The following is a 26,859-nucleotide window of genomic DNA, read 5'->3' as shown; positions in this document are numbered from 1 at the left end:
ATGAAATAAGGGGAGGCATTTGTCTTGCTCCTAAGAGTGAGAAAGGCGGGCGCCTGGGTGGCTCAGTTAAGCATCTGACTCTTGGTTTCTGCTCAGGCCTTGATCTCACGGTTCAAGAGTTCAAGCCCTGCATCAGGCTCTGTGCTGACAGTGCGGAGCCTGCATGGGATTCTCTCTCTCCCTCTCTCTCTACCCCCCCCCCCACTCTCTGTCTGTCCCAAAATAAATAAATAAAATTAAAATATTTTTTAAAAAACAGAGAAGGAAGATGAGAAAATGAGGGAAAAGTTGATCTACAAAAACAGAAGTTTCTAGGGTCAGCCACATGTGTGTAGCACACTAGGTGGATGCTGTTATTCCCATTTTACAGATGAGCAACTGAGGCACAGCGTAGGTAAGTAACTTGCCTAAAGTCACACAACTAGTGAGTGTTGGAACTGGGCTTCAAGTCCAGACGATTTGACTCAGGAGATCTTTACTGCTTCTGGTAACTTCCAGAATGCTTTGTGTGACTGGTTTTGGATGTGGAAAGAGGAGGTGAGTTTCATGCTGAGGATCATGGGGGGCCGCGCAGGCAAAGGAAGCAGAGTAACTACAGGAGTCTGGAGGTGTAAGTTGCCCAGATTTTCAGGAATCTTCCGAACGGAAATGAGAGGTTGAGACAATCCCATGAAACTCTCATGAAGGCTCAGCGATCTGGTTATATTTAATAATAATGATGATGGTGATAATACAGGTGCCTCTACTTTTCAAAAGTTCACTTACAGGGACGCCTGGCTGGCTCAGTCGGTTAAGCATCCGACTTCAGCTCAGGTCAAGATCTCACAGTTTGTGAGTTCATGCCCCGCATCAGGATCTGTGCTGACTGCTCAGAGCCTGGAGCCTGCTTAGGATTCTGCATCTCCCTCTCTCTCTCTCTCTCTGCCCCTCCCCCGTTCGTGCTCTGTCTCTCTCAAAAATAAACGTTAAAAGTTTTTTTAAAACTTAAATAAAAGTTCACCTACATTAGAGCCTATTTTCACTAACCCAGAGAAATCTGAAGAGGATTTTAATTTTTATATAACAAAGTGAAAAGCGACAACAGCGTTCACTGCTGATTTTGCAGCGAGAGGTCCAGAGGCAGCGCGCGCCCCCCAGCGCCTTCCGCGGGAACCACATCCAGCATCTCAGGCCCAAGCACCGGGGCTCCGAGCGGTGTCTGTGAGCATCTGGGCTGTTTCTCCCTCTACTGTGTTCATCCGTTAGCAAGATGTGTCCTACGGTATGAGGAAAGCCTCAGAAAGGTGATTTGGGGGGCCTGGGAACGCTCAAAATTTCTTCCATTTAAATTAATGGTAAGTGCTTCTTCGCTCTTTGCCATTTCGGCTCATGACACGTTTCATAGGAACGCTCTGCTTGGGGATAGCAGAAAACCTACACTACAGTCCCCATTCACTGGGCTCCTGTCATATGCTGGGCACTTTATATTTAATCTCTCTTCAAGTCCACACAACGCCCCTATGAGGTAGGGACAACTGTGACTCCACTTACCAGAAAAGGAAACTGAGACTGGCAGTGACACCCGCCTCCCAACCCCGGTGTCCCACCCTGACCCGTGTGCCCACAGACCCCCGGGCCCCATCTTGCCCCAGGTGTCCACGCGTGAACTCGGCGGGGTAGCCAGGCCCTCCCAGGGGCGGCTGGCTGGCTCTTTACCTAACACGAGAGCCTGCTGAGCCTGCGTCCTCTCCCGCTCTCCCTGGAGCTCCTGCCGGGCCTTTTCCTCCAGGGCCTGGAGCTCCAGCCGGTGCGCCTGGTGCTGGATCTGCAGGCTGTGGCTGGCTTCCTTCTTCAGGCGCTCCTCTGCGGCCTGCGGGGGGGAGAGTGGGAGAAAGTGGGAATGGAGGGGAGACCTGTCCCCTCTGCCAAGTTCTGCCTCTGCACCAGGGCGCACAGAGCACTCACCCCTGTTGGGTGGAGGCCTTATCAGGCTACAGAGGACATTCCCCAACCCATCTGGGATGACAGTGACAGCTGGGCTCCAGCAGCCATTTTGTGCCATGTGAACCTGACCCCAAACCACAGCTGATTAGACCAGAGTGGACACCTGTTCTAACCTGAGCCAGTCATTGGGAATTTGGTGTTAGGAGGCCAGGGAGAGAGTGAGCAAGAAACAGACAGACACTGACTGGTTGGTTCGTTTTAACACACTCGGGAGGAGTGAGGTGACCATCTCACTCGCACCTGCCCCAGGACCAGAGAGGTGCAGAGAGCTGTGTGTGAGGACAGCCAAAGGCTGAGTGCAGAGCAGAGCAGCAGTGACAGAAGGAGGGGCCTGTATAGCTTCCTCAGTCTCTGGTCTAGCCTGGTCCTCAGAACTGGCTGGGTCTCTGCCTTTAGGTTCACATATTCTTTTATTACTTACTTCATTTATAATTATTTCATTCATTCAGTCATTCTTTTACTCAACATTCATTTATTGAAACTCTCTTATATATCAAACACCCAAAGTGGGTTCTATGAGCAGCTGTGTAAACTTTAATAGAAATCTCTCCACAGCAAAGCTAGCTCAAGGTGGTTTATGGGGTAGGAACCATGAATGGTCCCTGAGATGTCCACGTGGGAATCCCTGGAATATGTTACTGGAATCTCTGGAATAATCCCTGTGAATATGTTACTTTACATGGTAAAAGGAGTGTGCAGGTGTGATTTAGTTAAGGATCCTGAAATGGGAGATTATCCCAAATTATCTGGGAGGGTCCAATGTGGTCACAAAGGTCCTTACCAGAGGGAGTCGGGAGAGCCAGTGAGAGGAGAGGTGCTAAGAGGAAGCAGAGGGAGAGGGGAGGGGAAGAGGAGTTGGGAGGGTGATGGGGGAGGCGGGTATCGGAAGATGTTCCATGCTAGGCTGCTGGCTTTGATGATGCAGGAAGGGGCTGGGAGCCAAGGAAAGCAGACAGCCTCTAGAAGCCTCAAGAGGCAGGAAAACAGATCCTCCCTGAGAGCTTTCAGAAGGAGCACATTCCTGCCAACACCTTGACCTCCAGAACTGTCAGGTAATAAATCTTTGATGTGTTCAGCCACCAATGTGTTACAGCAGCGATAGGAAATGTATTAAGTTTCTGTTTTTTATTTTTTGTTTGTTTACAACAGAGAATTCCAGTTAAGACACAGCCCACCTTTTAGATGAGGAAATTGAGGCTGGGGGAGATGGACTGGTTTTCGAAAGTCACACAGGAAAGATGCGGCAAATATCGCCTCCCTCCCCCTTTTTAAGAGCCAGCTGCAGGGACTGACCTGACTACAGACAGGTAAAGTTGGGGGCAGGATCGCAACCTTGGGCAGCAGCGGTCCTGGGCCCAATGAGAAATGGGGTTTCAGCAAAGGCAGGAGGCTCCTGCTGGGGAGCACTGAGCCCTCCCACCTCCCCCCCCCCCCCCCCCCCCCCCCCCAGGCAGCTAGCTGAATGCAGCAGGGCCTCTAGATGCTTACTTGTGCTTTTGGCTTCCTAGAAACGGGACCGGTTTTACTCCTCCCATGGGAAACTCAAACGGTGCTGAGTTTATTTAATAAGAAAGAAGAGTCTCCTGTTTTTCAGACTCTGATATTTCCTCCTCCTGCACTTGCTGCAAGGCTCAGAGAACTCCAACTGGTGGCATTTTTATCCCAAGGGAAATGGGAACCGAGAGGTATGAGCTAAGGCTTGCCCAAGACTGTGCCAAAGTCTCTCAGTCTGTGACCCAGGCCCTCTGTGCCTGGGGGCAGTAGCCCTTAGCAGTGAGGACTAAGCAAAGTTTAGCACCCAGGGTTTTTATCAAACTGGACCCTCATCCCTGGTGAGTTGCTCCAGTAAACCTATGGGAAGTTTACTCTGCTTTTGCTGTGGTCGGTTTAGAGCCGCCCCAAAGGCCCATTTTCACCCTGTCTCTCTACAAAGGTTCTGACACCAATTACAATGTACGTGGGTGGTGGGGGGTGTGGGTTCCCTACCCCAACAAGCAATGATCGAAGCCCAAGTGTCCCACAATTCAACTCAGTCCTGACACTATCTACCCGGAGACAGCAGCAGGTCCCATGGGGTGAGAGCTCAGTCCCACAAGACTGCCCTCCTTTCAGGTAACTATTGCAAGACTAGGTTGTTACCTGTGCTTCTGACCAACTAGCTTTAAGTCAGAGGTTCCCACGACCCCCTCCCTGAATTCGATTAACTTGTTAGAGTGGCTCACAGAACTCAGGAAACCCATTTACTTACTAGATTATCGATTTATTGCAAAGGATATTAAAGGATATGAATCAACAGCCAGATGAAGAGATATGCAGGAAGAGGTCTGGGACGGTCCCAAGCGCAGGAGCTTTTGTTCCCAGGGAACTGGGGTGTGTCACCTTTTTGGTACTTGGATGTGTTCACCCACCTGCAAGCTCTCTGAGCCCCCTCCTTTTGGGTTTCTAAGAGGGTTCATCACATAGACATGATTAATTAAATCATTGGTCATTTGATTGATTGGATCTCCAGCCTCTCCCCAGAGGTCAGGGGTGGGACTGTAAGTTCCAACCCTCCAATCCTAACGTTGGTTCCCCGGCCACCGGCTCCCCAACCCTCAGGTGGGGTCCAGAAGCCACCTCCTTAACATAACAAAAGACACCTTAGCTGCTCTCATCACTTAGGAAGTTCCAAGAGTTTTAGGAGCTCTGTGTCAGAAATGAGACTAAGACTAAATAATATTTCTTTTTATAAATCACAATATTATTCTTTCCATGCCCCATCCTGGGTAAAGTCTCCTTTCCCTGTGCTCCCCAAATACCTTGGGCAACTGCCTCATAGCTCCAACTCACTGAATTACAGCAGCCCGTTTGAGTGGTTGCCTTTCCCCCTAGAGGTGAGCTCCATAAAGACAGGAGTGTGTTATCATCTTGGAATCTCTGGAGCTCAGCACCGTGGTAGTTTGCGGTCACTGCTCAATAAGTAACTGCAGAATCATGAGTGAGCAGTGACAGGGGATCTTCAAAAACTTGAGCTCTGCTATAGACAGGATGTTTATACCTCCCATCCCCCAACTTCATATGTTGAAACCTGATCCCCAAAATGATGGTATTAGGGGTGGAGCTTCTGGGGGTGATTAGGTCAACGATGGTGAAGCCCTCATAAATCAGTGCACCTGTAAAGGACGTCCTAAAAAGCTCCCTGCCCCTACTCCCATGTGAGGTGACAGCAAGACAGGTGTCTGTGAACTAGAAAGTGAGCTCTCAATAGACACTAAACCAGTAGGTGCTTGGTCTTGCACTTCCAGCCTCCAGAACTGTGGGAAATAAATTTCTGTTGTTTACAAGCCACTCAGTCCATGGCATTCTGTTACAGTAGCCTGAATGGACAAAGACAAGCTCTTAGCCACATATGGTTCTAAGTATTTGACATGTATTGTCTCTTTTGATGCTCTCAATGGTCCTATTAGCTATTATTTGATAAATGAGCAAACTGAGGCACAAAGAAGCTGAGTGACTGCCTGAGCCCACACTTCATAAGTGGTAGACCCAGGATTTGAACGCATGCATCCCACCCTTCATCACTATCCTGTCCCAGGAATGACTATGTATCTGCTATTTCATTCTTTTTTTTTTTAATGTTTATTTATTTTTGAGACAGAGAAAGAGGGAGAGAACATGCAAGTGGAGGAGGGGCAGAGAGAGTGGGGGGGATGTGCAGAGGATCCAAAGCAAGCTCTGTGCTGACAGCCCGATGCGGGGCTTGAAGTCACAAACTGCAAGATCATGAGCTGAAGTCTGACAATCAACTGAGCCACCCAGGAGCCCCTCTATCTGCTATTTCTAATTAGAATTGGAACTTGATTTCTTTGGTGTCATTTGGAATCATCAGATTTGAGCCAGCAACAAGGACCCCGTGAGCCTGCAGGGTCTCCAGGGACTGGAACTAAGAACTGCAGGATATCCCCCTCTCCCGAGGCCAGACCTCACATGTTCCTTCTTCCAATCAACCAAAGCCCCTGGAACTTCTCCTCCCCACCAGTGGGCCATGCCTCCCTGCTTCCTCTGCCTGAAATCAAGGGTCAAGGTCTGCAGCCTGAATGGGTAAAGTTCAGGAAAACACAAAGGCCAGAATTACCCACCACCTAACAGCCTAGGATCTCATCAACCTGAGCTCTTGTAAAAGAAGAAAGAGAACTCACATTTTTTGAACACCTACCAAGTGCCAAGTAGTTTCATTTTTCTTTTTTTGTTAAAGCTTATTTTGTATTTTTATCAGGGCAATGAATACACATATTATAAAGGGCTAAATAGTATTAAAAGTAAGGAAAGCCAGCATCTTGGAACCCTCCTTTTCCTCTCTGCCCTCTGTTCTCTGGAGGCCGCCAATGACAACTCTTCTCATTGCTTCTTCTGGGATTTACCACCATCACCAGACTAGAATCTCCATTCTGCTTCATCTTAGTTGTTTTAGACATTAGGAATTATCTTCCCATTAGGGTAGATGAGGATTTCAGGTCTCATACACTCTCCCCCTTCCATTCCTCATATTTAATTAAATTGCTTTTTCAGTATAGTGACATAAATTCAATACCTTTATTATTATGAGTAAATACAGTTCATTCCCAAGTGAAATAAACTATTATGATTAAAGCCTACCTGCATAACTTTTTCTTTTTCCTTGTATTAAAATAACTTGCTTAGCTTTCTTCGCTAAGCTTAAAAAACGTTGCTTAGCTTTCTTTGAATATTTGGCTAAAACTTCCTATAACATCTAAAAGCTTTGTAAAACGTGTGTGTGTGCGCGCGCGCACGCGCGCGCGCATGTGTGTGTGTGTGTTGGGGGGCTCCTGGTGGCTCAGTTGGCTGAGCATCCGACTCTTGATTTCAGCTCAGGTCATGGTCTTGCGGTTCATGAGATGGAACCCTGTGTTGGGCTCTGTGCTGACAGCATGGAGCCTTCTTGGGACTCTCTCTCTCGCTCTCTCTGCCCTTCCCTGCCTCATATTCTCTCAAAATAAATAATAAACATGAAAAAAAAAATCCAAAAAGCCACGTGTGTGTGTGTAAACACTGCCAACACAACTTTCCACGTGGCCAAGTTGATCAGAGAATCCATCAGTTCTATTTTCCCCCAGAGCCCTTCTCCCGGGACCTCAGTCCTCTTGCTCCAGCCCACACTGAGTAGTGTCTCAGCCAGCAGCATAGCTGAGCTCCTCCCTTTTCCTTCTCCTACACTGGATTCCTCTATCCTAGATCTCTCTTATTCCCTCGTCCTTGGTTTGCTCCCTTGTTTTTGTGGGCCACTCTTCAAGAAACTTCCTAAGAAAAAGTGCATGGAAGGTATACCAGTCTGGGTCCAACAGGAGACAGAAACCACACAGTATTTTAAGTTGGAGAAGCTCAATATAAAGAACTATTGCGCTATGACAGGGGAGTAACTCTAGAGATGCAAAGAGAACTCCAGGTGTCCTGAGGCTGAGAGAGAGCACCCAAGACAAGGATAACTTGGAAGGGGGGAGTCCTTCCCCAGTTTGGGTCCAGACCTTGTTGGAGAAGGCATGCTGGCAGCTCACTGGTGGAGAAGATCACTGGGCTGCCCAGCCCAGAGTTGGTCAAGCAGGAACAACCCTCCATGGCACAGATGAGCCACAGTTGGTGATGCTCAGAGGACATGGGGGCACCATGAAGGCATGAGGGCCAGAGCAGACAGTATTTTTCTCAGGAGGCTTGCACAGAATGATCTCTGGGCTGTAGGCAACAGTGGACATTGGCAGGATCCCAGGGAGAGTCAGGGTGTGTACGCGTGAGGGCTGGAGTGTGTTGTGTCCACAAGGGGAGGCCACAGGAAGGTAGTCACTGGCCATGGTTGTGGGGTCACTGCGAGGTTACAGGGGCAGAGTAACACCCGATGTCCTCACACGGCCACATCACTGTTCAACTGTGCAAATGAAGCCAGAAACAAAGCAAAAACACAGCTGCCAGAACCAGGAAGAGAAGCCTCTTTCCTCCTACAAGGTGCCTCCAGCGCCCTCTACTGACAAAGCTTAACATTGAGCCCTCTGCAAAGGAGAAATGCTTCAAGAATCTGGTCATTATTTCAGGACAAGCACTGAAGAATGAATTGGGAGCTGAGAGGCAATAAATTGATAACAGAAGGTAAATTTCCTAATACTTCATATCCCAGTAAATATCTGTAATCAATTCTCACACTTATGAATAGTTTTAATTAGATTTCTCAAAATCGCCCGTTGGCTTCTAGCTTCTTGTGTTGGCTGTGGAGATATCTGATGACGTTCTGATTCAAGTACTTTGTGCCTGGTATCGCTTTTCCGCATTAGAAGCTTTGGAATTGCTTCTGTTTCCCTGGTGTCCTGAAATTTCAAGAAGAACCTCGGTAGGGGTCCTTCTCATATAGGTCTAAGGATTTCATTGTTTCTTTGAAAATACTCTCCCCTCCATTATCTCTTTCTGGAACTCCCATTTGTTAGATATCAGGGTCCTAGCTGACATCTAGTCTCTCCATTTCTTGTTCCTTCTCCTCCATCATCCATTTCATGTTCTTTCTATCTTTGCTTTCCAGAAAGTTTCTTCATTTTTTACATTTCAAATCGTTTCTTGATTTTTAGAAATTCTGACATTATATATATAATATAAAGAGCTCTTCCTTACTCTAATTGCCCCTCCTTTACAAATAGCATGTTGTTCTTGTTTCACGGATGCAAATATCATCTTTTAATTCTGAGGAAATCAATCCTCAGAAGCTTTTTTTCCTCTTTTTCTTCTGACTGCATTAACCATTTCTTCTGCATCTTTTCTTTCTCCCTCCATAATCTTGGATTCCAACTTCCATGTTAGTGGCTTCCAAAAAAGTGTAACTGTCGTTTCATATTTTAGATGGAGCACTGAAAGCTACTGGGTGGTGGGCTCCCTCTGGAGGTTGACCAGATGGCCAACCAGCAATTTTACTAGAGGCCCACAAATGTGAGAATCTACAGGTCTTTTCTCCAGGACGGTTTAATTTCTCCAGAGAAGGTTCTTCAGTCTCCTACTTAGGGGGTCTAAGTTCTAGTTACTTGCCTTCTGGAGCTGAGCAGGAGAACGCACTTCTGGGGACAGGACAGAGGTGGCAGCAGCCTGTCTAATGGCTCAGTATACAGATTCTCACCTACACCTGTTCTCAGACCCAAGCCTCACCCCAGCCTCTGTGACTGGTATTTCCTAATTCAGAGTCTCTCTGGCTTAGTTTTTCTAGGCGTTTCCTTTGGCTCAGGTCATAAACTCATGGTTGGTGGGTTCGAGGCCCGTGTTGGGCTCTGCACTGTCAGTGCAGAGCCTCCTTGGGATTCTTTCTGTCCACCCCTCCACGACCCATGCTTTCTCTCTGTCTCTTAAAATAAATAAATAAACTTAAAAAAAAACCACTTGAGACTTTAATTCAGTGAGACACTTTACTAAGCAACTATTGTGAAGTAGGTGAAGAATCAGTGATGAACAAATACAGATGGCTCCTGCCTCAAGGAGCTTCACTTAGTAGATCTGATCATATAAAAAAGTCATTCGTTAGTGCATGCAGACTGCCATGACCAAGGAAGACCAAGGTGACATAGTAGGAGACTCAGCTCCTGAGAGAGCAGGAGGTAGGAGATCGATGAAAAGTGCTCCTGCTGGATTACACATTGTCGTGGGCCTGACCACCTCATCCCAACTTTCCAAGCTGTCCTCTCTGTTTTTACCTCTGGGCCAAGCCTGCCTCTCCCAGCATACATCACACACGACATTGCCCAAGTCATAAAGAAAGTAGTTCTCATGTTATCAAGATCACACGCGAATAAGGAGAAGCAGAAGAAGCACAACAGAACCCATGTGTGAATCCTTCCTTGGCCACTTACTAGTCGTGTGAGCCTAAGTAGGTTAATAAATCTCTCTGAACCGTTTTCCTCATCTGAAAAAAGGGGCCATGATAACAGTAACCTTGTAGGATTCATGTGGGGATTGGAGATAATGTACAAAAGGAAAGGCACCCCATGTAGTGCATAGCAGGTGCTTGCATAGCGAGCGCTCAGTAAATAGTGGCTTTCATAACTATCACCCTTACCTTGAGTTCTTGATTTTTGGCCTTCTCAAGCATGCGCAAGGCTCGCTGGTGGGAGGCCTCGAGCTGGGCTTTCATGGCCTGGTTCTGCTGAACGGTCTCCTGGAGCTCGTGCTGCAGCTTCTCCCTTTCGTGGTCGGAGAGTTGCTTGAGCTCCTGCAGGTCCTCCCGGTAGCTGCTGGCGCACTGCTCCAGAGCCTGCTGCATCTGGGAGACCTGCCCGCCAGGGCATCCTGCCTTCAGGCTAGCTCCCCTCCCTCCCCCTTCCTGGGATATTTTTTAAAAAAATAAGTGTTCTGAGCATCTCAACCCAGCTGAGCCTCCTTTATCTGTGGGAACTCTGAGGAGGGCACCTGTAACCTTGAAACACCTGGGGATGGCCAGTCTCCGGGGGGCTTCCTGGCCAGAGTCACAGATGCCAGGTGAGAGGGGCAGGGGGGTTGGGATGTAAACTATCCAAGAGAAACCAAAGAGGGGACCACTGAAGTCTTCTCTGACAATCCCATTTAGTATTACACCACCCCCCGCCGCCCATCACCAGATAGCCTCTCAATCCTTCTTATCGTGTTCTGCTTTTCCTTTTTCCTGAAACCCTATCATCCTCTTAATACACCATGAGCTTTACTTAATTCGTATGTCTAGTATTTACAGTCTGTACCCACTTCCTCTACTGTAATATAAACGCTGTAATGCAGGACTTTTGTTTAACTTGTTCACTGATGTATCCCAAGCATCTAGAAGGGTTCCTGGCTCATGGCAGGTACTCATGAGCCACAGGATGTGTTGAATGAATGAATAAATGAATGAATGAATGAAGCCAAGAATCCCACCTTGCCCTGACCCGGAATGCCCTCCCCATGAATCAGTCCTTGCATGTATTTCCAAGGCCGTCTGTAGGGATGAGAAGGAAGCAGGGTCTCCCTCAGAGTGAGGGCACCCCCCCCCCCCATGGCTGTCCTACCTGGGCTTGCAATCTGGCCTTCTGGCTTTGCCACTCCTCCTGCAGACGCTGGATGTCGGGTGCCTTCTCCTCCAGCAAAGAGCTCAGTGGAGGTTGCAGGCCATCTCCTTCCTTGAGGGGCACTTTGATCCTTTGAAGAGAGAGAGGCTCAAATCACACAAAGTCCTGGGTGGAGAATGACGTGACCACCTCGGGCTGGGAGAGGGGACCTGCCATGGCAGTGAGTGGGGTGAGAAACATTTTCCTTGGCTTTAAAAAGTAACCTGACACACAGTTCTAAGTGTTATCACAATTCTCAGTTATGAGTTACTTATGGGGCCCTTGGAAGCTCCAAAAAAGAGGTCTCTATGGCCTAATTTCACAACTCTTCCTGAAGATGAAAAAAAAAGAAATAATAATGCTTTACTTGAATACAGCACTTTACACTTTTCAAAGCATGCTCATACCATTTATTGACGGTCCCAGGAATACATAGGAGGATTGCAAAGAGGCCTTTACATATACAGCACGAACAAGAAGATGCTGGGTTACAGCTGCAGGAGTTTCTGTGTTCCAGGACAGATGCTCAAGGAGGTCTTTGCAGCAGACCTTCCTTTGCTTAATGCTGAACTTTTAAACCAGCAGAGAAATTCAAATATAACTGACTGCGAACTGGGATTTTAAGTATTTATCCTGTGTAGCAGTGTGAAAGAATGCCATGCCGTGGGCATCTCTGCAGAGATTGCTAGGATGTAGGTGGAGTTTTCTTCTTCCAGCAAGGACATTAGGCCAGAGGACCAGAGGTTAAGAGGGGAGGGCCCTTATCTGGGAAGAAAGGCATTGAGAAGGGGGAACTCTGGCTTGGCAGAGGCAGGGAGGCCCAGCAACATGGGCACAAGCTGGGGGGTAAAGGAATAGATAGTCAGCAGGGACCCCTGAAAGGGAAGACAGGAAGCCAAGAGCAGCACAGCAATGTGGTTCAGAGCATGACTGGAACCAGATTCCCCAGAGTCAAATTCAGTCCTACTGTGGACCAGTTATGTGATGTTGGGGGAGGCCTTTAAACTATCTGGGCCTAAATTTCCTCATCTGTAATATGGGGTTAGTAATGGTAACATTCACATGGAATGTTGTAAGGATTAATAGAGTAAATATCTTTTAAAAACTTAAAACCATGTCAGGCACATAGTAAGAATTATAAAAAGAATTAACCAAACACTTAGCAAAGAGAGGTTTCTTTCTCTGCATTCTGGTTCTTTTAGGTAATCCTTTAAGCTTCAACTACCTTGAAGGAGAAACAAACAGAAGCCTCCTGGGTCTGAGCTCTGGGTATGAAACAAACCAAGGATTAGGAGACCGTCAGAAGGGGATCAGCAGAGAAGAGGCCTCCAGCAAGAGTGAGAAGCCATGTGACCACGTTGGATATGTGGACCAGGTTAGCTCACCCTGACGACTCCTGAGGAGGACACTGGACTTCCTCCCAGGGCTCAGCTATTATTTTTGAAATGATTTATTAAAATTTTTTTTACATTTATTTATTTTTGAGAGACAGAGCACAAGTGGGGGAGGGGCAGAGAGAGAGGGAGACACAGAATCTGAAACAAGCTCCAGGCTCCAAGCTGTCCGCACAGAGCCCAACGTGGGGCTCGAACCCACAAACTGCAAGATCATGACCTGAGCCGAAGTCAGACGCTCAACCGACTGAGCCACCCAGGTGCCCTGAAATGATTTATTGAGATAAAATTTACATATAGTGAAACAGATCTTAAGTCTACAATTCAATGAGTTTTGACAAATATATACAACTATAAAACCAACAGTCCAATCCAAATCTAGGACGCTTTCATTACTCCAAAGCTCCCCTTGCACTCACAGGTAGCCAGTGTTTTGACTTCCATCACTACAGAATACTTTTTCTTAATCTTCAGCATCATACACATGGAATCATATGGTATGCATTCTTCTGTCTGGTTCTTTTTCTCAACACGGTGTCTCCAGGATTCACCCACGTTGTTGAGCCTATCAGTGGGGCACACTTTCGTGGATGAGTAGTGTTTCATTATGTGAATATGCCACAATTTGTTCACCCATCTTCCTACTGATAGACATGTTGAGTCATTTACATTTCCGGGCTATTGTGAATAAGGCTGCTAGAAATATTCCTGTACAAGTATTTTCGTGGATCTGTGTTTCCATTTCGTTTGCTTCAAGACCTAGGATGGGAATTGCTGGTAGATGTATGACTAACTTTTTACAAAACCATCGAATGGTTTTCTGGGGTGGCTTCACCATGTTACGCTCCCACCAGCAACGTACGAGAGCTTCAGTTGCTCTACATCATTGCCGATGTTTTGGGTCTTCGGTCCTTTTCATTTTAGTCTTTCTGGTGGGTGTGAAATGGTATCTGACTGTAACTTTAAGTTGCATTTCCCTGATGACTTTGATGTGAAACACATAGTCATGTGCTTATGGAACTGTTTTTTGGACGTGTCTGTTTCTTGTAATTAAAAAAAAATTTGTTTTAAATGTTTGTTTATTTTTGAGACAATGCAAGAGACAGAGTGCAAGTGGCCAAGGGGCAGAGGGAGACACAGAATCTGAAGCAGGCTCCAGGCTCTGAGCTGTCAGCACAGAACCTGACGCAGGGCTTGAACTCATGAACCATGAGATCATGACCTGAGCCAAAGTTGGATGCTTAACTGACTGAGCCACTCAGGTGCCCCTGTTTCTTGTAATTTTTTAATGGAAGTGTCTGTTCAAGCATTTTATCCACTTACAAATATATTTATCTTTGCTATTATTGATTTATAGGAAGTCATTATATACTTTGGATACAGACTGGATAACTTCTCTGAGCTTGTATATTTATTTTCTTAACAGTACTTTTCTAGTGAGCAGAAATTTTAATTTTGATGAAGACCAATTTATCAATTTTTTCTTGATTAGTGTTTTCATGTCCTAAAAAATAACTGCCTATTTCAAATTCAATGATAATTAAAAAAGGACACATCTTTATTTGGGGGGATACGGCTAATGAAGGGAAGTTCTTCAACCTGAAAAAGATAATCTATGATAAACTACAGCAAACATACTTAATGGTGAAATGTTGAACACTTTCCTCCTAAGATTGGAAACAAGGCAAAAATTCTGCTCACACTACTTGACATTGTCCTGGCCAGTCCTATAAAGTAAGAAAAAGAGCTACAGGTGAGAAAAAGAAGAGTAAAAATGTTTTTATTTACAGACAGAATGATAGTGATTGAAATACTCCATGTTGTTAAGATGTTAGTCTACTCTAAAGTGAACTACAGAGTTATTTTTTTATTTTTTAATTTTTTTCTTCTTTTAATGCTTATTCATTTTTTGAGAGAGAGAGAGAGAGCGAGAGAGCAAGCACACAAATGGGGGAAGGACAGAGAGAAGAGGGAGACACAGAATCCGAAGCAGATTCCAGGCTCTCAGCTGACACAGAGCCTGATGAGGAGCTTGAACCTACAAACCGCAAGATCATGACCTGAGCCGGAGTTGGGCGCTTAACCCACTGAGCTACCCAGGTGCCCCTGTACTATAGATTTAGTTCAGAATACAATCCTAACAGCCTTATTTGTAGAAATAAATAGGCTATTTTGACTACTGATGTGGAATGGTGAAGGACCTAGAAAAAGAAAAAAGAATCTTAAAGAGCAAAGTTGGAGGAGGCCGGCTACACTGATTCCAAGACATTATGAAGCTAAAATAATACAGACTGTATGGTATCAATGTACAGATAGACAAATAGATCAATGAAAAATAATGCAGTGTCGGAAACAGATGCATGCAAAGATGTTAGATTCATTTTTGCTAAAAGTGCTGAGGCAATTTGGGGCACCTGGGTGGCTCAGTAGATTGGGCATCCAGCTCTTGATTTCGCTCAGTCATGATCTCACAGTCCATGGGATCAAGCCCTGAGTCGGGCTCTGTGCTGCCCGTGCAGCGCCTGCTTGGGATTCTCTCTCTCCCTCTCTCTCTGCCCATCCCCCATGCATGCACGCACACACACTCCCTCTCTCTCTCTCAAAATAAATACATCAACTTAAAAAAAAAGTGCTGAGGCAATTCAGTGGGGATAGGAAAAATTTTTCAACAAATGGTGTTGGAACTGGACAAACATATGAAAATAATAAACTTTGACCCTTCCTTCACAAAAATTAACTCTAAATATACAATATAAAACTATAAAGCATAATCAGAACATCTGTGCAATTTGGGGTAGGCAGCGATATTTTTTAGGACATGAATCTCCAATTACGACTGTGGGTTTTTCCCTTTAGTTCTCCCACTATTTGCTTCATTATTTTTGAAGCTCTGTTATAAGGTCAAACACATTTAGGATTTGTTATGTCTTCCTGATGAATTGACCCCTTTAGCATTAGGACATACCTCCTTTCAGCCCTGACAACATTCCTTATTCTGAAGCCTACTTTGATACGAATGTAGCCACGTTAGCTTCCTTCTGCTGTTTGCATGGTATAGCTCATTTGTTTCCCTTCAGACCTCTCTGTGCCTCTATCAGTTTGCAAGGGCTGCGATAACAAAATACCACAGGGCGGGCGGCTTAAAAACAGAAATTTATTTTCTCACAATCCTGGAGGCCAGAAGTCCAAGATCAAGGTGCCGTATTTGGTTTTCCCGAGGCTTCCCTTCTCGCTGGGTTCTTATGTGGTGGCTCCTCCGTCTCTGTTGTGTGTGTGCTGGTCTCCTGTTCTCATAAGGACACCAGTCATGTCGGAGTAGGATGGCCCTAACAACCCCATTGTATCTTAATTACCTCTTGAAAGGCTCTGGCTCTAAATATGTCACATTCTAAAGTCCGCGGGGTTAGGGCCTCAACATAGAAGTTTTGCGGGGGATACAATTTTGCTCGTGAGTGTCTTCATGTGTATTTAAATGTCTGTCTTGTAGACAGTGCATAGCAACATCTTGCCTTGTTTTCCTGACAATCTCTTTCTTTTAGATGCTATGTTTGGTTCATGTACATTGTAATTATTCAAATGGTTGGGCTTAAATCTATGTCTTGCCATTTGCTTTCTATTTGCCCAATCTTTTTTTTTTTTTTTTAACTGTTTTTCTTCTCTTCTTCCTTTCTGTCTTCCTACCTGGCAAATATTTTTCAGTATTCCATTTTAGTTCTTTTATTGAATTGTTTTAGTTCTTCTTTGTATTAATGTTTAATGCTGCTCTATGGATTACAATTTGTATCCTTAACTTATCACAATCTATTAGAGTTAATAAGGTACCTCTTGGGGCACCTGGGTGGCTCAGTCGGTTAAGTGGCCGACTTCGGCTCAGGTCATGATCTCGTAGTCCGTGAGTTCGAGCCCTGCATCGGGCTCTGTGCTGACAGCTCAGAGCCTGGGGCCTGCTTCGGATTCTGTGTCTCCCTCTCTCTCTGCCCCTCCCCTGCTCATGCTCTGTCTCTCTCTGTCTCAAAAAAGTAAATGAAAACATTAAAAAAAAAAAAAGGTACCTCTTGATGTAAGTCCCCTACAACAATATAATTCCATTAATCCTAGCAGCCCAAGAGTCCATCCATAGATGAATGGATAAAGAAAATATGGGATGGATGGATATATATGTATATAAAGATAATGTGTGTATGTGTATTATGGTACATTATATACATATATAATGGAATATCACTCAGTCATAAAAAGGAATGAGATCTTGCCATGCGTGACAATGTGGAAAGACCTAGAGTGTATTATGCTAAATGAAATAAGTCAGACAAAGAACAACAAATACCAAATTATTTCATTTATATGTGGAATCTAAAAAACAAAGCAAATGAACAAATTTCTTAAAAAGCAGAAAACAGACCCATAAATACAGAGAACAAGCTGATGGTTTCCAGAGGGGAGGAGGTGGGGAGATTGGGCAAACAGGTGAAGGGCAGAGGGAGACTCAGGCTTCCAGTTGTGGAATGAAGAAGTCATGGGGTTGAAAGGCACAGCCCAAGGGACACAGTCAATGGTATTGTAACAGTGTTGTATGGTGACAGATGGTAGCTACACTTGTGGAAAGCATAGCATAATGCATAGAGTTTTGGGATAACTGTGTTGTGCTAATGTAACATGCCTGTCAACTATACTGCTATTAAAAAAGAAGTGAGAGTAAACAAAAAAATGAAAAAAAAAAAAGCCCATCCCTGTCCTTTGTGCTAATGTAGTCATATATTGTCAGTAACATACATTATGAATCCCACAGTAAAATGGTAATATCATTATCATCATGCTCCTTCTTAAGCAGTTAGATGTGTTTTAAAGAAATGGAAAGAAAGTAAAACAATAGACTTTTACCTAAATGTTTACCATTTCTGTTGTTCTTCATTTTCTACCCCCCTAGATCCAAGTTTAAATCCAGTCACTTCCTTTTGGCTTAAATAAATTCCATTAGCATTTATCATACTGAAAGTTGGTTGGTGAAAAATTCTCTTAGCTTTTGTGTGCCCGAATATGTTTTTGTTTCACTCTCATTTTTGAAGGATATTTTCACTGGATTTAGAATTTGGAGTTGACAGGTTGTTTTTGTTTTTATTTTTCCTTTTAGTACTTTAATGATAGTGTTCAAGTGCTTTTTTTGGAACGCAGAAAGAGAATAAGGCCGGAAGGCCAAAGAGAAGTTTGTTGTCATTAGTACTCATGAGCATTTACGTGTCCCCTATATTTGTAATGTCTTTTCAAAGGCTGGCTACTTTTAAGATTTTGGGGGGTATATTTGTTTTGGCAGCTTTTCTGTGATATATCTAGGGATTTCTAGGATGTATCTGTGGCACTGTCTTTGGATTCAGCCTGCTGGCCGTTTGCTGAGCTCCCTGAATATGTAAGTTGACATTCCTCATCACTCTGAGAGAATATTCAGCCACTATTTTTTAAAATATTTTTTCCTGATCCATTTTCTTTCTCTTCTTCCTCCTGGGCCCCAACTGCATGCATGTTAGACCATCTGATTTTGTCCCACAGGTCTCTTCCTTAAAATGTTTTTTTTTTTTTTTCTTTCTTCTTCTTCATTCTCTGGATAAGGTAGTTTCTATTCATCTGTCTTTAAGTGATTAACTTTTCTTCCATGGTCTCCAATTTGCTATTATACACACCCGTGAGATTTTCATTTTGAACACTATACTTTACAGCTTCAGAATTTCCTTTTGTTTCAAGGTTTTCATTCCTCGGCTGAGTTCCCTATTTGTTCCCTGATTATAACTGTCTGTTCTTCATGGCCTTCATACCCCCAAAGTATGACCTCCACGACGTCTCCACCGAAGGCCCGTAGTGCTTGGGACGGCACCACCTCCCAGCTCAGCACCGCCTCTGGTATTCGCATTTTCTCAGTGCCACGGCAGCAGGCACACATCTGGGCACCGTGCAGGTCTCATCTTGTAGATGTTCTCTGAAGCCCTTGGCCGAGGACCTGTGGAAAGTCCTCTTAACAGATCTCTGCCGTTCCTGCCCCCGATAGGACCATCTCCTCTGATACCCTGCCTTATAAATTCCAGCCACCTTAGCCGCCCTGAGCCCTGCTGTCTGCCTTCTCAGCTCAGCTTGACTTCACCTCCCCCTGCCACAGCTGGCATCTCCCCACAGGCAGAAGAAGAGCAGGGGCAAGAGGGGGCGGTCGTGGGCTTGGACCTACAGTTCCCTTCTCAAGAAGACAAACCTTCCCTGCATGTTGTCCCATTACTCAAGCATGCATTCATGTTTTCTCCAGTTAAAAAAAAATTTTTTTTCTAACGTTTATTTATTTTTGAGAGCGAGAGACAGAGCCTGAGCAGGGGAAGGGCAGAGAGAGAGGGAGACACAGAATCCAAAGCAGACTCCAGGCTCTGAGCTGTCAGCACAGAGCCCGACGCAGGGCTTGAACCCTTGAGCCGTGAGATCATGACCTGAGCTGAAGTCAGATGCTCAACCGACTGAGCCAGCCAGGGGCCCCTGTTTTCTGCAGTTTTATAGCTGTTTCCAGAAAGAGTAACTAGTACCAGACTGGAAGCCCATGGCTGGAAGTGGAAGTTTCAGTTCTTATTACTATCAGTGGATCAAGTGACCCTGGAGAGGTGGAAGGCCTGTGGCTCTTGGTTTTACACACACTCAATTTAGCTGCCCTAAATTGAGATGTGGCTAAAACCGTGATTCTGAAGTCAGAGACACTCATCCAATCCTACTGTCTACCTTGGGAGACAATAACCTCCCTGTTAAGTTACCTCCCTTTCCTCTATTTTCCTCATCTTTCAAGTGAGGTACTTCAAAAATAGTATTTACATAATAATTAGATGGGTTAATCCTTTTTTAAGTATTTATTTTTGAGAGAGAGAGAGAGAGAGAGAGAGAACGTGAAGGGGGAGGGGCAGAGAGAGAAGGGGACAGAGGGTCCACAGCAGGCTCCAAGGCTCTGCGTTGATAGACGAGAACCCGACGTGGGGCTTAAACCCACAAACTGTGAGATCATGACCTAACCCGAAGTTGGAGGTGTGACCGACTGAGCAACCCAGGCGCCCCTAAATGGGTTAATCCTTTCAATGTGCCAACATGTTACACACACGTCATATGCCAACATTCAGTAAATATTTATTATTATTTTCATCACCATCATTATTCCCTGGAACACCACTCATGGAAAGTCACTTTCTGACCTCATTCTACTGCCTCAATTTCCCTCACCTCCTAAGGAGCCACTTCCATCCAGCCATCACCAAGCGAGCTGGCTCTCCTGACGTCCCTGTCCCTGCCCATTAAAGCTGATCCTAACCTGCTCTTCTGATGATGACCTTAAGCCAATGGAAAAGCCACTTCCCTCTTAGAGCCGCCATTCCAAAAAGCCCGGTTTCCTGACAAGCATTCCCCATGAGGGCAACTACTGAATATGCAACCTCGCCCCTTCCTGCAGCTCCTGATCTTAGAGCTCAGGCAACCATTCTGTTCCTATCTTATCACTGTTTAGCTCTTCTGTTCCCAGCCCTGTGGGAATGACCTTCAGAGCCCCCACCTCCGTTTTGCTTCTGTAATTGAGGACAGCCCTTACCAGTATAGCCACCACGGGAGAAAAAGACAAGGCTGCCCCAGCATCCTCTCCCTGGGGAAAGCTTTTCCTCTTTTCCCGTGATTCTTTTCAGTCCACAGGGTTCAGGTGCAGCTCACTCTGCCCTCATCCCCAGATGGGCCCAGGGGAGGGCAGGTGACAAAGGCCAGGCCAGACAGCTTGGCTCAGGCATCAACATGTGACCCAAGCTGGGCAACTTAGAGATTTTTTTGAAGTTTCTGTCAGTATTTTTAAGAAAAAGGCTTTATCTTTCCCTCTGGAATTATGAGTTCTAAACAGGACAAGGTCTGTGGCTGCCAATGGTAATGCAGAAGTACCAGGATTTAACCTGGAGACCTGGCTCTAGTCTGTCATCCTTAACTACTGTTCTTCTGTGCCTCATAGATCCTGAGGCAGAATCTGGAGGATTCTGTGAAATACTGGTAGCTGGGAGTTCACTGGGCTCTACACCACCTGACACTGCCATCGGTCTGATTTAGGGGTGTAGACTCTGCTTTCCCAAGGCTATGATCTGAATGTTTATGCCCCCCCCCATTCATATGTTGAAACCTATTGCCCAATGTGATGGTGTCAGGAGATGGGGGTTTTGGAAGGTGATTAGGTCATGAGGGTGGAGCTGGTCGTGGTGAGATTAATGCCCTTAAAACAAAAGACATGAGAGAGACCTCTCCTCTCCCACCCTCTCTCTCCTCTAACCCCCCTTCCTCAACCTTGCTCACCATGTGAGGACACAGAAAGAAAATGGCCACCTGCAAGCCAGAGCAGAGTTCTCCAGGACCAGCATCTTGACCTTGGACTTCCCAGCCTCCAGAACTATGAGAGACAAATTTCTGTTGTTTAGGCCACCCGATCTGTGGAGTTTTGTTATAGCAGCCAGAGCTGTCTATAAGTCATATGGACAGCATATTCTCTGTCCAGTGATAGTTTGGGTCATGTGACTTGCTTTGGCCAGTGGAATACGAATAGAAATTAGAGAATGCAGTTCTGAGTGTAGGCTTTAAAAGCCACTGCATATTTTCATCAGCTGTTTTGAGATTCTTCCCTTTACCATGACAACAACATGCCCTAGATAGGGGCTAATATTTTAGTCTCAGTCCCAGAATGACAAAGCATGTGGATGAGACTTGAACTCTACCCAAGGTTTGGGGCAGGCAATAACATGGGACCCTCAGCCAGGAGCCAAGATTATACATAGCTGACCTATGAGTTAAAAATCACTGATATTTTGGGGATGTTTGTTACAGCAGCTAAAGCTGACTAATATAGGTGATAGAGATGGGGGTTTCCCATTGGTGACAGAGTCCCCATATCTCCCCTAGTTTAAAAAAACTTGGAAGAATAAGGCATAGAGGTTTGAGGCTAGTCCAGGTCTGAGTTTCAGACAGGCTTACTAACCTCTTTGAGTCTCAGATTCTTAATATATAGAATGGACTCTCCAGGTTGGTATAACAATTAAATAAGATAAATTGTGTAAAACCCAAAGCTGCACTGAGGACATGATGTAAAGGGCAGTGATAAATACTTGAGGAATGAATGAATGGATGGATGAATGAATGAGTCCTTCCAAATCTGAGTTCTCATTCATTGGAGCACTTGCAAGCCTGTATGGCCTCCTGTACCTTTCTTCTTCATCACTGCTGGTTCCTTCTTCAGCTGCTAACTTATCCTGGTACTCTTCTCCTTTGGGTGAGGTCTGAGGTTTATTCAGCTTCGAGCATGGATCCTAAGGCAAAAACAGTTGCAAGATGAGACTAAGTACACTTCCCTGATTCAGCCTGTGGCTTATCAAACCAGAGAGTGGAGGAGAAAGGGCCCCCAGCGATCCACGATCGGTGCACAGCCTGGTTTGATTCAGTGCCCAGCACAGTGCCTGGTTTAGCAGCAGCCCTTGTCCCCTTGTCCTGTCTTTCAGCTGACCAGGCATTTCACATAGCTGATGAAACTTAAGCTCAGAGACAATCAGTAACCTGTCCAGGGTCCCACCATCAGTGAGTGGCAGAAATGGGACATACAATCAGGCAGTCTGACCCTGGGGCTGCTGTGGGGATCAGAGAACACTGCCAGCAAAGCTTACTGATTAGTGTGAACAACTGCTATTATTATGATACCTGTTTTAAGGTGGCAGCCTGTGACATCTCATTACATAGGATCGGAGAACATGGGACTCTCTGAATGACTGTACGCGTTGAGACACAAGGTGTGGTAGGAGGAGAATGTGGAAACCAGGAATGATCACTGAGGCCTCAGAATTTTCTGTGAATCTAATTTGTTCGTGTTAGCATTCTCCCCTTTCCAAAGAGATAAAAGGGGAAAAAGACTTTTTTATTTTGATTTTTCTATTTGTCATAGTAACCACTGTCTATGGAACACACTATTATAAGACAAGCTAGGAACAGATTTCTTTATGGGCAAATCTCATTAAATAATGATAAATTGTAACCTGGGGTTCCGCTAACTACTTGTATGGCCTTGAGCCAGCCTCCTTCTCCCTTTTCTGGACAAAAGCTTCATCAGCTGTGAAACAAACAGGTTGCTTACATCTGTGGTTTTCAGCTTGTGCTCCAGAGACCCTGGGACATGTCCCTGGGACCCTCAGGGTTTGCAAGGGGCAGAACAGAGGCTGGAGGATGGGGCCTGGGGCTCCCATTCCCTCTCAACCTGACATGAAATTGCTTTGGTTGTATTTCCAGGTACTGCAATGTCTATCAAAGGTCGCTAATGTCCGGGCGCCTGGGTGGCTCAGTCGGTTAAGTGTTCGACTTTGGCTCAAGTCATGATCTCAAGGCCCGTGGGTTCAAGCCCCGCGTCGGGCTCTGTGCTGACAGCTCGGAGCCTGGAGCCTGCTTCGGATTCTGTGTCTCCCTCTCTCGCTGCCCCTCCCCCACTCACGCTCTGTCTCTCTTTCTCTCTCAAAAATAAATAAACATTAAAAAAGTGTTTAAAAGTCACCAATGTCAAGGCCAATGATGACCTCTGTGCTGCCAAACTCAGTGGCCATTCCTTGGGCCATTTCCAGTCCCTGCAGAACTGGAAATATCTGGTCACTCCCTTCTGCATGCGGCCCTCTGTCCTCCTCCCTTGCCAGCTGCTCCTTCTTAGTCTCTTCTGCTCAAGCCACCTGCTCTTCTGCTCCACACCTTAGTCCTTGGACTTCTCTCTCTCACTCCCCAGAATCTCATCTAATTCCAAGAATACTGATGACAAAGAAATTTAATCTATTTCCAAACTTTCCCCTGAAGTCTGGACTTGGATATCCAATTGTCCTCCAGATATCTCTCGGATGCTTATCTCCAAGAGATATCCTAGATATCTCTCGGATGCTTAACAAGATTCTCAAACTGCAACATGTCCCAATCTGAACTCTTGGTCTCATCCTCCCTAAACAACAAGCATGCACTTGCCTCAGGGCATTTGCACAGACTGTTCCACCACCCACAATGCTCTTTCCTAAGATATTGGCGTGCCTTGCTCCTTCACTTCACTCACCACAACAGAGAGACTTTCCTTGGTTTAAATTCTGGGCTCTGGTACCAGATACCTATGTTTAAATCCCAGTTCTCTGTGTTACTAATGATAGTAATACTATCTAATATCTAATACTAAATAGAAAAACTATTTAGGTTGTCATGAGGATTAAATAAACCAATAAATGTAAAGTCCTTGAAATAGAATGAATAGTCAAATTAAGATTTCCCAAGATTATTGTTCTCTGATCACCTTCTCTAAAATACCACCCCCTCTCCCTTTCTGTCTCCCACCTTGCTCTATAACTTCCTCAAAGTGCAAATCATGGCCTCATGTTAATTACTTGTCTACTTTTTTCTTCGGTTTCCCTTTCTGGAAGGTAAGATCCAGGGCGGCAGGGACTCTGCTCTGTTCACGCTCCTTTCCTTGGTTCCTGGAACAGTGTGTGGCACACGGAGAACATTCAGTACACACTATATGAATAAACCGAAACAAATCATGGGCCTCTAGAGGATAGCAGGAGGGCCATTTTCTTCCACACCTGCCCCACACTCCCACTACATCCCATGGCCCAGAGTTCGGGTGTTTTCCAGTGCTACTCAGGGGCCCTTTGTGCCTTTATGATTCTTAAGTTCCAAGTTCTGTTCGAATCATTTGTGTTTCCTCTAAACATAGCAGATGCCATGCGATCCTGGACCCTTCATTTCCAGAGAATCAGGGTGGAAGTGGCCCTCAGGGAACCCCTGCCCATCTCTATCTGGGTGGGCGTGTTCAGGGGTGCCCGGAGGTGGTGGCCCTTTGGAGAGTAAGAGTTCCCTCTGCCTCCCACACCCAAACTTTCAAAACCCTGTCTGGGTCCTTAGCTAAGCCAAAACTACCTTTTCCAGGTTTTCCTTCCCTGCATAATTCTGGGCCATGTGACTTTGCTTAAGACCTGGAATATGGGTGTGAAGGAGCAGCCTGCTTCTTTTCATGCTTGGATGCTTGATGTAGGTGCACGTTGTCGCTGATCTGCTGGCTTGGCTGGTTGGCCTGGGCTGCTTGGGGCTCTCGGCTCCTCTACCTCTCACCAGACCCTCCATAGGCTTCTCACACCCTGGGCCCAGGGCATGTTTAGCCCTATGATGAAGGATGCCGGATTCTCCTACAGGTCACCAAAATCATCAGAGCTGGAGGCTCATCGGCCTCAGAAACTGATACCATTTCAGCTCAGCCTCCTGGGCTGTATTCGTCCTTGGTCTTCCCCATTCCCCATCTGTCCTTCTGTCCTTCTGACTGCCCGCCCTGCTATAGGCCCTCTTTAAGCCCAACACCGGGCACAGATGCAACAGTCGAATATGGAATGTCTCCCACAGTCATGCCATGTTGTTTCCCAAAATGAATCCCATATTTTCTATCACTTCTAGTACTCTGTTTCTTTAATCTCTAGATCATGCTTATCCTTCCAAAGCCCCACTCAACAGCCACTGCCTCCATGAAGCCTTCACAATCTCTTTTGCTGCAATTATACCCTCTGCTCTTGAAGTTCCCATAACAATTTTTTTCTTTTTTGCTACTGTAAATTGCTCACAGATATTTATGAGTCATTTACTAGGTGACAAACACTATTCCAGAGACACGGCAATAAATAAAACAGAAAATAGTTTTTCTGCTTTGCGTTAGTTATAGGAGTGTTCTCTGTCTCCCATCCTAGAAGGTAAAAGTAATCCCATATACAGTTTTTAAAATGTTATAAATCCCACAGCCAATAACTGAGAACATTCTGCATGGCCATTTTCCTTTGCCTGAATCTTTTTTCTTTATTGTGTGTAACGGGATACTAAATTCCAGCTGGCTGACATGCCATTAGTTGCAGGGCCCGGTGAGTTTGGTTCCTGGCTGTGCACTTTCAAAAATGTTGTCATTGACCAGCTTACAACCTCCATGTGGACTGTAAGCCAAAAGACCCACCTTCGCCTCCCGCTATGAGGTATCTGGGGCATTAAAAGGATCTTGGATATCTAATTCCTACAAAGGCCAGGAGCTAATATCACAGTCTAAGCAAAACAGCTTTTTGAGACACCTGTTATAAATACATGTTCGATATAATCCAAGGAAAATTACACAGTAAATGTGGAATAACAACAATAAATCAGAATAGTATAATACTACAATATAAGTACATAAATAATGATAAAGTTAATTAGTCCAAGTTTCTAAAGGAAAACTGAAGGTTATCAGGAAATGTTGATAAATAGAAAGCACAAAATAAATTGACAGAAATAATCTTAATGGTATCAGTAAGCATGATAAACATGAACTGGCTAAATTCAACATGGTACCTATCCTGGTAAAAATAATTGTTCACTAAAACTCTCTAATAATGAACCTGTAGGCATCTAACAATCAAACCTGAAAACATAAGGCAAAATTTTCAGAACTGTATGGAGAAATGGGCAAATTTGTAACTGTAATGGGAGAATCTAATAACCACCTCTCAGAAACTGATATATTAAGTAGACAAAATGAGCTAGGATATAGAATATTTGAACAACAAAGTTAGTAACCCAAACATAATAGCTAAAAAAGAAATACTAATCAGTGCTAACATTTACATGGTACTACATGTTGCCAGGCCCTCAACTATGAGATGGGCAGTATCATCCCATTTTAAAGGTGATGAAACTGAGGCAAGAGAGAATACATAAGTTCCCTAAGATCATACAGTGAACATATCACAGAGCTACAATTCAAACATACAGTCAATGCCTGAACAACACAGATTTGAACTGTGAGGGTCCACTTATTCGTGGATTTTTTTTTCAGCACAATCTAGTACAGTATTATAAATGTATTTTCTCTTCCTTATGGTTTTCTTAATAACGTTTTCTTTCCTGTAGCTTATTTTAAAATATGTGTTAATCAACTGTTTATGATATTGGTAAAGCTTCTTGGTAAATAGTAGGTCATTAATAGTTACATTTTGGGGGAAGTTAAAAGTTACATGTGGATTTTTGACCATGTGGATTTTTGACATCCCTAACCCCTACACTGTCCACGGGTCAACTGTATACTTAAGTTACTAAAATGAGAATATAGGTTTTTTTCTATCACATTGGTTACTTTTAAAAATGACCCCACAGCAGTCTACAGGGAAATCTCACCATGGTTCCGAGTGTTGACGTTCTACAAACCACGTGATCTGATAACAACGCAACAAAATTAGAAAGCAACAAGAAAGTAAGTTTTAAAAAGTAAACTATGGGATACAGCTAAAGACATACATTTTTACAGGGAAATTTACAGCCTTAAATGTATTTTTTAGAAAACATTCAAGAGGTTAGAAAAAGAATAA

General features: G+C 44.9%; 1 protein-coding gene across 2 annotated transcripts in view; it reads right to left on the bottom strand.

Annotated features, from left to right (window-relative positions):
• FAM184B (family with sequence similarity 184 member B) overlaps positions 1 to 26,859 on the bottom strand; it is a 153,704-nt gene that overhangs the window by 13,865 nt on the left and 112,980 nt on the right. For both annotated transcript variants that reach the window (XM_027042550.2, XM_015082032.3), the window contains exons 8-11: positions 21,680 to 21,783; positions 11,016 to 11,145; positions 10,058 to 10,270; positions 1,696 to 1,849 (exon numbers count right to left, since the gene is read on the bottom strand). In XM_027042550.2, the coding sequence (XP_026898351.1) occupies positions 1,696 to 1,849; positions 10,058 to 10,270; positions 11,016 to 11,145; positions 21,680 to 21,783 (601 nt within the window). The remainder of the gene's footprint in view (positions 1 to 1,695; positions 1,850 to 10,057; positions 10,271 to 11,015; positions 11,146 to 21,679; positions 21,784 to 26,859) is intronic.

This window comes from Acinonyx jubatus, chromosome B1 (genome assembly GCF_027475565.1).
Source record: "Acinonyx jubatus isolate Ajub_Pintada_27869175 chromosome B1, VMU_Ajub_asm_v1.0, whole genome shotgun sequence".
Classification (NCBI taxonomy): domain Eukaryota; kingdom Metazoa; phylum Chordata; class Mammalia; order Carnivora; family Felidae; genus Acinonyx; species Acinonyx jubatus.
The sequence above is the reverse complement of the archived record's forward strand: the minus strand, read 5'-3'. Positions and strand labels throughout refer to the sequence as shown.